The sequence below is a fragment of the Lepisosteus platostomus genome, chromosome 7 (assembly GCF_059453375.1).
Source record: "Lepisosteus platostomus isolate fLepPlt1 chromosome 7, fLepPlt1.hap1, whole genome shotgun sequence".
NCBI classification, from domain to species: domain Eukaryota; kingdom Metazoa; phylum Chordata; class Actinopteri; order Semionotiformes; family Lepisosteidae; genus Lepisosteus; species Lepisosteus platostomus.
This window is the reverse complement of record NC_142617.1, coordinates 39,575,959-39,588,844: the sequence shown is the minus strand read 5'-3', so window position 1 is coordinate 39,588,844 and position 12,886 is coordinate 39,575,959. Positions and strand designations below refer to the sequence as shown.

The 12,886-nt window shown below is 45.6% G+C and overlaps 1 protein-coding gene across 1 annotated transcript in view; it reads right to left on the bottom strand.

Annotated features, from left to right (window-relative positions):
* The window catches only part of lamb3 (laminin subunit beta 3), a 31,881-nt gene that overhangs the window by 2,512 nt on the left and 16,483 nt on the right, over positions 1–12,886 (bottom strand). The window contains exons 6-21 of the mRNA XM_088640225.1: positions 12,649–12,722; positions 12,352–12,546; positions 11,995–12,058; positions 11,493–11,677; positions 10,847–10,967; positions 10,190–10,378; positions 9,461–9,616; positions 8,368–8,564; positions 7,472–7,568; positions 6,671–7,040; positions 5,790–5,950; positions 5,222–5,433; positions 4,233–4,436; positions 3,035–3,179; positions 2,394–2,601; positions 655–796 (exon numbers count right to left, since the gene is read on the bottom strand). Coding sequence (XP_088496351.1) covers positions 655–796; positions 2,394–2,601; positions 3,035–3,179; positions 4,233–4,436; positions 5,222–5,433; positions 5,790–5,950; positions 6,671–7,040; positions 7,472–7,568; positions 8,368–8,564; positions 9,461–9,616; positions 10,190–10,378; positions 10,847–10,967; positions 11,493–11,677; positions 11,995–12,058; positions 12,352–12,546; positions 12,649–12,722 — 2,720 coding nt within the window. The remainder of the gene's footprint in view (positions 1–654; positions 797–2,393; positions 2,602–3,034; positions 3,180–4,232; positions 4,437–5,221; positions 5,434–5,789; positions 5,951–6,670; positions 7,041–7,471; positions 7,569–8,367; positions 8,565–9,460; positions 9,617–10,189; positions 10,379–10,846; positions 10,968–11,492; positions 11,678–11,994; positions 12,059–12,351; positions 12,547–12,648; positions 12,723–12,886) is intronic.

Sequence of the window (12,886 nt, the reverse complement as noted above, 5' to 3'; positions counted from 1 at the left end):
ACTGAATAAACCAAATTATTAATATTAAAGAGAATTTAAGTCTAGTGTTTAAAGGTAAGATTAAGTAGTTATTTTAATCTACAATCTGCCTTTTCATGATGTCAATGTAGCAGCTCTTGGTGGTTATATTCTTGTCATTATTGGTTCTGTGTGCTTCACTATTTTTCTGAACATGTCACTGTGCTGTACTGTGATGAATTCTCATAATAATAATTTAGCATCTTTAAAATATTAAAGATGGAGCGAGTTTTTCGCTGAAGACAGTGTTGGATTCTGTGTTACACAGAGTACTGGTGCCTGAGGAGGATGAAACTAAATCACAATATTGTGTAGAGTGGAGATTCTTAAGAACTCTGCGTGAGTTTTAACATGGATGTAGGACACAGTCTTAAAAGGGGCCTTGTTCTTAAGCATAGTAAGCATGTAGCACATAGCAGATAATTTGACCTTCCAAGAGAGGAGAGATGCAGCTCTCCCTGACTACAGTGTATGGTCACCAGTGTCCTATGAGCTTAACCTGAACCTGTGCTTCAGGAGTCCCCGTACAGCTGGTTATTGAGATATTTGAGCTCCAGTTGCCAATGGCTGAGCAGCAGGGGCAGAGAGTTATGCCTTTACTGGTTGAGCTACCCTTGGTAGCCTCGTTTTGCTTACTTCATTGATATTATTCTTCACCCCATCCACAATCCTCATGGTGACCTGGACGTTGGTCTCCAGGCTCCTCAGAGAGCTCTCCTCGCTGGTCAGCGTGTCCAGCACCTGGTTCACATTCTCCTCCATCAGAACGGCCTGGGTCCTGCAACACACGGCTGACTGGTGACCCCAAAATCCATCTTAACAACAGAGCTGTAATGGACACTCTGATATGTGATTTACCCCTCCATGTAATTTCTGACCACTTCTTCCAAGTCAGGATTGTGGAGGAGTTAGAGCCTGTGCCAGCGAGCTGTGGGTGCCAGCCCATCACAGGGCAGACAATCACAAACACATCCAGAAGCCAGTTAACCTAGCAGTATGTTTTTGGAAGTGGGAGGAATCCGGAGCCCCCAAAAGAAACCCATGTGAACACATGGAGAACATACAGAGTCCATATAGATTTCACCCAGGTCCCCAGCACTGCAAGGCAGCAATGCTAACCTCTGTGCCACTGTGCTGCCTCTTGTGTTTTATGTCTAGTAAAAATCTTGGTATTGTATTTGTGCACTTTAGGGAGAAGTTAGAAAAAGTACCCTTTTATCTAAATGGATAGTGTGAAGTTCTGTACTGAACTATTCTGCACTGCAGAGATCTGTGCTGTGTTGTGCTGTACTGCACATTGGTGGCCTGTGTTGGATACTGCATTGTCTTTGTAATATGTTGTGCTGTAGTTTGGCAGCACTATTTTTCACTGTTTTATAGTCATTTAGAAAATGGCCTTCTGAAAATTTGCAGTGTTTTCCCTGATTTGTATTCCTGAAATATGCAGCATGAATTAAAAAAATAATGTCCCATAATAATACATCTAAACAGGGTGAGTGTCTTGCAGGTCCACTTCCAACTACAGGGTTGAAACACCATATTAAAACAATTCCACATGAATTCATTGTAATGTTTATATAATGGTACTGAAAACCATCTTTAAACTAAAAGTTCATTAATGTTTCTCAGCTTCATGTACAATGTATGTTGTTGTTGGTGGATGCTGAAAGATGTAGAGTTGTGCCCATAGCTGTGAAACCAGATTTATAATTTCAAATTTGTTTTTTTAGTTGATTAGTTTTAGTTTTGTGCAGTCATTTTATTTATTCAGATTTAGGTTTGATCTTTTTACTGTCTATAAACTGTTTTTATTTTTTTTCATGAAGTAGCTTGTTTTGGTTTATTGATTTAAATTTTTTATTTAACATAAACATAAAGTACAGACTGCAGCAGACCTTTTGTAGATGTATTTAGCAAGTGAAAGATGATGGGAGCTGAATGATTGCTGGAATGAGACAGAGATGGCCCAGCTACCTGAGGGTTACCCAAGCTCTTCCATTCATACCTGTGCACAATAGCACAATGTAAATGGTCTCATACCCTCTGCCAAGCTATCTGGTTCTGACTGTACAAAAGTGTGTTATGGTGAGCTCTAATTTGTCCTAAATTAAGAAGTGATATATATTCTTGAGGCATGGTAAACCAAAAACTCACAAAATACGTTTGCATGATTCAAAACATACCTGCATTTCTTTGCCAGGCTATCCTTGGATAATTTGGAGCAAATGTGACCATGATTTCAATGTGCTTTACCCGTGTGATGTTAGCCTGGTGTCCCACACTATCCTTTCTGAAGAGCACTGTAGTGCGCTTTGCTGTGCTGAATTATTCAGGGCTGTGGTGTCAGAGTAGAATGTCTGTACGGTCCGTCCTACCTGGCTGTCTCCGCTTTGCGCAGGAGCTCTCTGGCGTGGTCCAGCTCAGGCCCAGTGCTCTCCAGGACTTTCCTGCTGTCGGGCAGACCTGCCGCAATTCTCCTGATCTCGTCCACTTTGCTCCTCAGGGCATCCAGACTCTGGGGCAGCTTTGTGTTCAGAACTTCCTCGCTTACGGTCTGGATGGCTTCTGGATCTGTGTCAGGGTCTGAAGGACATGCAGACAGGAGGGGGTTTCAAATCAGCACCCTCTGTGGTGGGGGACAGAGCTGATGGGATACAGCAGCCACACTCTTTTAATCTTGATGAAACACTTCTTCCAACATGCCTCTTTCACAGAACTGAAAACAGTCTTTATTTAATCTGTCTTCAGTAATTACTCATATTTATCAGGACAATGTCAAAACTTTTCCTTATCCATTGCACTCCTCAAATAAAGTTCCATTGATTATTAATCTTATAAAACTATTGATAAATGGAACAGTTTCTCTTTTTCATCCCTGATATATTCTTGCTATACTTCACTTTCAAAGCTTTTTTTCAGGAAACAAGTGCTAATCTTGCACTGGACACAAAAGGTTCTGTAGCACCTCATAAGACTGATTCAAGCCTGAGTTGGAAGAGACTGTACAGCATGTTACCTGACAGGAACTCTCTCAGCTGCTGGACAAAGTCTCGGGTGTCCTGCATGTCCTTATCCAGGTCTCTCCGTGCTTGCTTAATCTGATTGGCCAGTTTGTCTGTGGATTGCCTGACACGATTGGCTGAATCCTGGGTGTTCTGGATCTGTGTGAAAAAACATTGACAAGTGAAGTGTTGGTGTACATCTAGGGTCTCTGAATCTGCATCAGATAAGCATGTACTGTGTTTAGGTAAGGGAACTATGGTGCCTGTGGGCTAAAGAGTATGCAGACTTTTGTTCGAAAAGATCTCTGAATTAATGTAAGTCATCATTAATTGATTTCATTTAAATTGTTTTGAACCTTTAGGGAATGAAAATATAATGACTACAGACAACACCTGTACAACTGTGTCTTTCCAGGTCAAGTTTTATGGAAGGCTTTAACCCGGAACTTCTGACATAGCAACTTATTTATAACAATACTACATTTATCACTTTACCTAATGGCAATGATTACAGATATTTATATGCCCTACCATTTTAACATACATCTTATTAACTAAACAGTAGGATGTGTGGACATATACCAATTTTAAAATCTGTAATCTGGGAATGTGAATCCAGAATGTACTTCTCTTGAGGTGAATCCTAGAGGTTTTCAAATAATAATCTTATGCTGGTGGTTTCCTGTCCTGTCATGCTTTAACAAGAAATGTCTCTTGTGTGACGTCTTTTGATACCAGCCTTGCAGTTTACATCATTCTTGTCCTTTGCAACGTGTAACCAAGCCTCTAGGTCTTGATATGATATATTCTTTAATCTGGGTGAAGTGATGCAGATAGGGTTAACCACTAAGAATATGTCTCATCACCTAATAATACAGTCTGGAGCTTTTCATGTTTCCAAATCTGTGAGACATCAGTGTAACCAAAATTACTATATATACAGGAATGAACAACATCCTAAGTGAGAAGGTGCTTGTGGTTTCTTTTCCCTAAAATAAAATTGCTACAATGACAATTTCACTAAATTTCTTTATCTGGATGCACTCCAAATTCAACAATTGAACTAGCTGGAATTTCTCATTTTCTGGCTGAAACACTTTGAAAGGGAACAAAGTCTAAACAACCTTTGAAACAAAAAAGATGAAGCCGAGTGAGAGCAGGCTGTAATGTGCCTGCCTGTGAGGATCAGGGCCCAGTGGTGTGGTGCCGTACCTCTGCTGCAGCTCGCTGGATCTTAGAGCTGAGTTCCCTCAGTCTGGATCTGGTCTCTTCTGTGTCTGCCATGGCCTTGTTCCCCAGCGGTAGAGCTCCGTTGCAGGTGGCTCTGTTACCACAAGGGGGAGCACTGGGGCCTGGGCATAGCTGGCCATCACACTGCAGGGGAGTACAAGGGGTGGAGCGCGTGCTGCCACACACCTAAAGTGATGAAGAGGAGCGATATTAATGATAGGAAATAATCAGTGATGCCAACGTCCTACATTCCCTCCACTTAAGAAGCTGTGAGGTCTGTCAGCATGATCCTACATTACAGCTGATAGACATTTTAACCATGATAGAAAAATCTTTGAGAACTTTTCTGTGTCACTAAAAGTACCAAATTACCATTTGTCTTTTCCCCCCTCATATTCCAACCTCTCTGTTCTGTATGATAACATCTTACTTTTGGAGTCAGATATGCATTTTAAGTGACTAAGATACCTACAATAAGCTATACTGTAGCATTCAAAGTTCAGTGCATTGTCTTTCACTTTTCCTCTCCCCTTACAGATCTCTCTCTCAGATGTGCTCTTTCTCCATTTCTCCCTCAGAAATGAGCTTTATCAGCCTGACCAGTGAATTAATGCAATAAAAATTGGCAAAGCAGTAACTTATTTGTAGAGGCATTTTCCCTGTTCCACAGGCTGTAATAGCAAGGTCATGTACTAGGCTGCCAACTTTTACTCCCACCCTCCCCCAGATGGATCCATAGGTGTTGTGATCCTGATAGATGTGGGAATTCTAGGATTATGTTGGGAGGAAAGAAAGTTTCCATGATCCCTGAGAATTTCTAATAGTACAACAGGAAGAGCATCTCTGTTAGTGTTCCTCCCTGCCGGCAGGGGAAGCTCAGCCTGGTTTCTCTGTCTTTTCTCTCTCGCCAGTTTGTCCCTTTCTCCTCTCATTCTCTCGAGCTGGTTCCCAGCCCTCTTTCTCTCTCGAACCTGCGCAGCAGTGGGTGTGAGGTCAGGGCGAGTGGCTAGCTGGCTGTTGAGTTTCTCCAGTGCTTTCTTGTTCCCCTGCTGGATCTGTCCCTCCAGGGCCGCTGCGTCTCCACGCTGGCTTGCCGACTGGTCCACCAGCACCTTGGTGCCTTCCGCCTTCTTGATGGCGTCCGCCGACTCCTGATAGGCCGACTGGATGGTGGACAGGGCACCTGGAGGAGGACAAGGGCCGGGGGGAGGCACATGTTAGCAAGTTTTTGATAAAGTTTACGGGTAAGGTGTACTGGACATTATTTCTGAAAACAAAGTCCTTTTTGACAACGCATGACAAATTCCTTTCAGACACCTATAAAAAATCTTTCAGCAGGCGTTCTGTTGCTCTTGTTAAGCCTTTCTGCTAATCTTATTTATATCTGTGTGAACTAAGGGCGCCACACCTGACAGCATTTTAGGTGCTGTGCAGGCTTGAATGTGTGCTCTTGCTGGACTAGAATCCTGGTTTTAGAGAAGCACTTCTCTGTGGGGAATTCTGCCCCCTGGTGGTGCAGTGGTGTAAGTAGACTCTCACCAGTCGGGATGCCGTTAAGGATTCTGTTCGCGGAGTCCCTCTTGGTGGTGTACTGCAGGGTGATACTTCCCAGCTCGGTCTGCAGGCTGTCTATCTGTCTGTTCAGTGACGTGCTCTGGTCCACCAGGAAGAAGTCAGGGTTCAGTCGGCTGGCTTGGTCCCTGGGAAAGAGGCTTGGATGTCACTTGGGTGGGGATTTAATTAATGCATTGCTGGGTCATGACAATGAGATAATCACAATCACTTTTCTTACTGTAGTAAAAGTCCCTTTTTATACCGCAAGTGTCTTATACAATGGAAACAAAAATTGGTCCTGGGCGAACCAAACACACAAACATTCCTAAATAAAATAAAAATCAGCTTACTAACATAGCCTGTCAACTCATGACCACATTCAGCAACCCTTTTTCCTTCTTTTGCTAGACTCACAATCTTAAATTCCTTTTGCTAAATTCACTAATAAACCTCTTCAAACCTATTTTTTTGATTGCTGAAAAAAGTTACTTTATGTACAGCACTGCACTGCATTATCATAGAAACATATCATAGTCATTGTTGGATGATATGCAGCTTTGAAAAAATAATTTTGCCTTACATACTGGCTTGAACATACAGTATATGTACATCAATGTACTGTATCTCACTAGTAGTGACATTCACAACTGATTAGATGTTAATTCAATGTGAGCGTATTATATATACACTGCACAATTCATGCTATACATTGCAATGATCTGTAATGCAGGGCTGATACGTGTCAATCTGGCTGTATTGCACACACGTGTGATTACTTCTGATTATATTCGCTCGACTTTATAAATGATGTTTTTGGAACACTTGAGCCAAAACCCAGCAAAAGCCATTATCACACCATGTCTTACCTCAGTCTGTGCAGGGTGCTGATGGCTTCTGTGATTTGCCCGTCGGAGGGAGGTGGGTAGGGAAGACGGTCCCTCATCTGCTGGAGAGTGGACTCAATGCTCAGAATCCTGGGCCCCAGGTCCTGGCCGGAAGAGCCTGGAAGGGTCATGGCCTGTTTGGACAGGCTGTCCAGTGTGTTGGAGAAGCCCTGCATCTCTCTGTCCAGGGAGAAGAAGCAGGAGGGGCAGAGAGGGCAGCTGGGGTAGCGGTCGCAGTGCCCGCGCTGGCAGTGGTCGCATCGCGGCCCCGTCACGCCCAGCTGGCACAGGCAGGCGCCCGTGGTCTTGTCGCAGCCGGCTCTCACCGTGCCCAAGGGGTCGCAGTTGCATGCTGTGCAGACGAGGAAGAGCCAGAGAGAGCCTGTCAGCTGTTCGCACGGACAGGATTGTCTTTCACCACAACAGTGGAAAGACCTCCTGACAAGACATCTGCTGTGGGTATGTCCGGAAGCACTGTTAAGGCATTTGTGTAAGATGACTCCTCTGCAAAGCCAGGAGAGATTTAGGCCTACACACAGATTGTGATTCACAAGCATTTTCCCAAAGGCCCTGTCGGGGAGAGGCCCAGAACTACAGATACAGATCTGTCCATTTTCTAACCACTTCATCCAATTTAGGGACGCAAGGGAGCCAGATCCTATCCCGGCAAGCAAAGGGTGCAAGGTGGGGTATGCCCTGGATGGGACACCAGTCCATCGTAGCCGGTTCCAGAGACTGTTATGGACAGTGAACTGACAGACGGACTCAGAGAAGTGTACATACGCAGGCAGCGGGTGCGCAGGTCTCCATACGAGTTGTCTGGGCACTCCGTACAAGTCCTTCCTCCGAAGCCTGGTCGGCACTCGCATTGACCTGTTAACTGATCAACGCACACAGAGCATGGAGTCAGTCATACTACCCCTGTTGAATGGATCTAAAGGTTTTCAATGTCAGTTTCTGAGTTCTCTATAGAAACCCACAGGTCCTTTGTCTCAGAACTGGGACATTTCTATTGAAACCCGTAGGACATCAATAGCAGGGATTCCCAACACTGATCCTGGAGGATCCCCATACCTGCTGGTTGTTGTTGTTGCAGCTGAGCTCTCGCATATGTGAGGGCTTCATAGATAGGCCTAATTACAACTCTTTGTTTTCAATTCCTAAACATGTTAAATGTGAGGATCAAAAGTGTGCTAGATGCTAGAATAGTCTCAAAAGTTTACTGGACGGTCTGAAAGGCCTCTTCTCATTTGTAACCATTCTTAAGTAACTTAGGATCTTTAGCTTTTGAGTAGAAAAACTGCCCAAGGTCCCAGAGAAGCAACTTGTTAGCTCCGTTAAGGATTCGACTGAGTATAAAGCTGGGTGCTAAGGAAAACGCTTGTTAAGAAGATTTCATAAAGAAACGCACATTATGTTGCTACATATCACGCACAATACATTGCATGATAAAATACATGGATCACATTTTCAGCTGCACAACCAACACGTTATCGAACACAAACACTGCAACACAGCATCATATGCTCTGTGTTCTAGACAACTCAAATATTGATTGATATCTCTACTTGTGAGAATGGGACTCCTGTGTTTCATATGTATGACCACTAGGTGTCCCCACAACACTCCAAGCTCCCTGGTACTGATGAGCAAGAGCAAGGCTCAGCCTCTCACACTACCTGGTTACAAGAGGTGCCATAGGAGTTGCGGGGGTCACATTTACATGGCTCACAGCCATTTCTGGAGAAGGGGTTCCAGTAGTTGGGTGCACAGCGGTCACACGTCAGGCCGATGAAGTTGGGTAGGCACTGACACTGGCCGGTCAAGGGGTCACAGGGCTGCTCACGCACCGAGCCCACCACACTGCAGGAGCACTCTAGGGTTTGAGATAAAGTAGATTCTTACAGAGGATTTTTTCAGTACAGTTAAACAGAGCTCTTCATGTATCCATGTTCATCTCAAACACCCACAGTTTCTAAATTGGAAATACAATTTTCATAATCATATAATTATACCTTTTTTATTATGCGTTTGCATACTTATGTGGCTGTTTCACAGCCAGTAGCAATATCACCCTGCAACTCACAACTGGCTTCCAACTGAAGCTAAGCAGGTGTGAGTCTGGTCAGTACCTGGATGTGAGATCTCCTGGGAAAACTAAGGTTGCTGCTGGAAGAGGTGTTAGTGGAACCAGTAGGGAGCGCCCACCCGCTCACTAAGATCACGTGTGGGTCTTAGTGCCTCAGTATATGGGGACACTACACTGTAAAAAGGCACTGTCCTTGGGATGAGACTTGAAACCAAGGTCCTGACTCTGTGGTCATTAAAAATCCCAGGGCGTTTCTCGAAAAGAGTAGGGGTGTTACCCCAGTGTCCTGGCCAAATTTCCCTCTGGCCTTTTCCAATCATGGCCTACTAATAACCCCCATCTATAAATTGGCTTCATTACTCTGTTCTCCTCCCCACTGATAGCTGATGTGTGGTGAGTGTACTGCCGCACTTTGGCTGCTGTCGCATCATCCAGGTGGGGGTGATGGAGGGGAGTGCCCATTGCCTGGAAAGTGGAGCTGTCCTTTGATTCTCCTGCATGTCTAAAGCAAAGACGTGCAAGGCCAGCTGTGTCTGCTCCATGGTGTGCTTAGTGTTTTGTCCCAGCTGTTCTAACACTAGTTCAGAGGGCACTTGTGTTGGTCTGACAGGGTTCTGTACAGCTGTGCCACCATCTCTAAGCCCGGAGAACCAATGAACAAACAAGCCCGGTAGGTGACTCACTCTTGCAGCCCTGAGGGTCCGAGGCGCTCAGCCCGTAGTACCCCGCCTTGCAGCGATCGCAGCGTGGGCCCTCCACGTTGGCCTTGCAGAAACAGGCCCCCGTCTCGGGGTCGCACTGCCCCCCCCGCTCCGCTCCCTCCACGCTGCACTGGCATCCTGTGGGAGAGAGAAGTGAGCAAACACTCCGGCACCACAGAAAAGGCCCGGCTCAGCCCGCCTTCGCTCCACAGCTGAGCTGCCACAGGCGGCCTGTCTCCAGCCTTGTGATCCTGAATCCACTAAAAAGTGTGGAACAGAACCTTGTAGCTGGGAGATATGCCGGCGCCTCTCAGCTTGAAATCTCTTTCAAGAATTTCAAGAAGTGAACAATGTTTTGGTGACCAAGTGGTTGGTGTTGATTTTACCCTGAGGCATTGATATGAAACTTGCCAATCTCTGTGTTCCGATGTCAATTGATGACAGTACTCTCATGCCACTATCGGAGGAGTATTTTTAAAATGGGGTTGCCGGATTGCATTCTACCCGCATGTAGGCATATTGCTGGGGCAAGTATTAATAATTGTGCTGTCAGGTATGTGTCCGTGCCTTGGCGGAAAAGTGATTCCCATATACCAAGGCATGGGTTGACAACAGCTCTCTCGGTTGTATGGCTGGACTGTACGTACAGATGCTACCTCCTCTGATTGGTGTTCATGGCAGTACCCACAGAGGCATTCTAGGAATACTCACGAAGGCAGGCATCTTGCCGGCTGATGGTGCTCTGGGGGTTGCGGTAGTAGAACGGGGTGCACTTCTCACAATTCCGGCCAGTGGTGTGGTGCTGGCAGTTTTCACACACCCCTCCGCTGACCATCCTGCTGGCCTCGTACACCACAGGGTCGAATCGACAGCGCTGGGCGTGGTTGTTGCACTCGCACTCTGCAGAGATAAGAGTTACTCTTACAACAGAGGTTTAAGGGGCCAGATCTCAATCCTGGGTCTTGTCGAAGCTTAAGAATGCTGAGAGGTCAGAGTGCTTTTGCACTTCTTCTGTTTTTGGCATATTCACTGTCTTGGTGCGGATTTTCATTCCACAGCACGGGAACATTTCAAAGGGAAATTTTGCAATTGTCCAAATCTTCAGTATTATTCCAACACACTTGTCTCTTAAGATATATGCATCAACACATTCTTACTTCTGTCTTTACACCCACAAAGCAAATCAAAGTTTAAGCAAAATCTCTAATGAAAGCACTTGAAAGCATTGGCCAATATAAACCAGCAACAGGACTGAAACCAATGCAGCGTTCAGAGTCACATGTTTTAATGAATGCTGAAGCGACCCTGTCAGCGGAGTATCACTGGCTGTTTATCTTCATGTTTGCTGGGTGTTTTGGTGACACGTACTCTTGCACTGGTGCGGATTCCTCTCCTCTGCAGGTCTCCAGGGCAGGTCATTGTACAGGTCAGCGCAGCGCTCACAGTTCACTCCCGCCGTGTTGTGTTGGCAGTCGCAGACACTGTGCACCTGCACCCCGGCACGGAGACAAACACACCTTGTTAGGAGCATCACTATGACCTATGTAGGGGTGTAACCCCGGCGTCCTGGCCAAGTTCCCCATTGGCCCTTACCAATCATGGCCTCCTAATAATCCCCATCTATGAATTGGCTTCATTACTCTGCTCTCCTCCCCACTGATAGCTGATGTGTGGTGAGCGTTCTGGTGCACTATGGCTGCCGTCACATCAGCCAGGTGGATGCTGCACATTGGTGGTGGTGGAGGGGAGTCCCCATTACCTGTGAAGCGCTTTGAGTGGAGTGGCCAGACAAGTGCTATATAAAGTGTTAGAAGTTATTATTATTATTATTCCCATAAAACATTTTGCACCTGTAGTGTAAAATATTGTCAGAATGTTTAAGCGCAGTTTAACAATGAGGGGGGCTTTTCACTTTCTTTTATTTGATTAAAGAGATCTTGGCCCTGCATGACAATAGGGCAGCATGTATAGCGCACCGTAGGTGAAGCTCTGATGTTGCTTGAAGGAGGTGTACCTGAATTCCAGGGAGCTGGTTGGCAGTGGGCACACAGCGGTTGGCGTGACCGTGGCAGAAACAGGAACCCTGGACCTGCATCTTATTCAGGGCATAGAAAGCACTGGGCGCGCGGGCGTTGCTGATACGAGGGGGCTGGCCCAGCCTGGTGAGGTTCAGCCGCAGGTTAGTGAAGCCTGATAATCCTGGGAGAGAGCAGGATGGTGGAGAACAGGTGTTTAGTACAGTGATCCTGCCCTCATGTTTACAAGATGCTCAGCTTCAGTTTGCTTCTGCTGGAAAACTGCTGCTTTCACTAAAATGACAATATTGCACCTCACACCCTGATAAAAGTTGAAGGATTTTACATTACCGGGCTTTTAACCATTAGAACAAAGGGAAGAAACTGAAATGATTCAGATCAGCATGTTTGAACACCAGGAATGTGTTCCTAATGATTTTGATGGTGTATGCTTGCAACATAGTGTAATGTGTTCAAATCTGATTGGATACTGTTACATACTTTCAATTTTTTGGCTCTGCGGCAGGTTGATGGCAGACACCTGGCGGATAGGACTGATGTGCACCTACAGAGAAAAGAAGAAGGATGCGTCAGTCTTCATGGGGATATTACACATGAGAAAGCAACCTCTGCTTGAATGAATCTAATTTTAATGCAGCTGTTTCAAAAATCATGCAACATTGCAGCCCTCTTTCAGCTTGTAAAGCTTCAAGAATAAAGGAGAAAGAACATCTGAACATTTTCATCATGATTCCCTTGCATGATGACATCGTATTGCATAGTTGAATAATTGTCTCTAAATATGTTTTAGTCTATATGCAGTTGTAAAAGAGGCAGTTCTTGGCGTAGGTCCCTCACTGTCTGGTCCTGGTAGGAGCTGTTCGGTGGGAGTGGAGGCATGGTGTGGCACTGTACGTCCTGCAGGCTGCGTGGGGGAGAGGTGCTGATTTGAGGGAAGGAGGTGCGACAGTCAGAGGCCAAGTACAGGAAGGGCTGCCAGGTCCTGCCGAAATCCAGGGAACGCTCCACTACCAGGGCTTCTGGGCGGGGTCCCTGCAACACACCGACCAGTAAATGCGTGGTTTCGCCACCCACAGATCTTCGAAATCATGTGACAGTGCCCCTCTCTGCAGTGAGCGGGTGCTGTGGCTTTACCTTGAAGTCCAGAACCAGGTTGTGCAGCAGGAACTTGCTATCCGTGTCAAACTGGAGAGAGACGGGGTTCACATCTGGACGACAAGGCCACAGGAATGCAAGTGAATATTCTAAACATTTCTTCTGCTCTTACGTTGTAGTGAGATGCTTAATGTGTGATTGTAATAATAGAAAACATGGTTCATCAACATCATTGTAACAACAATCATCACTGTCAATAATGCATTAAGCAGGCTTG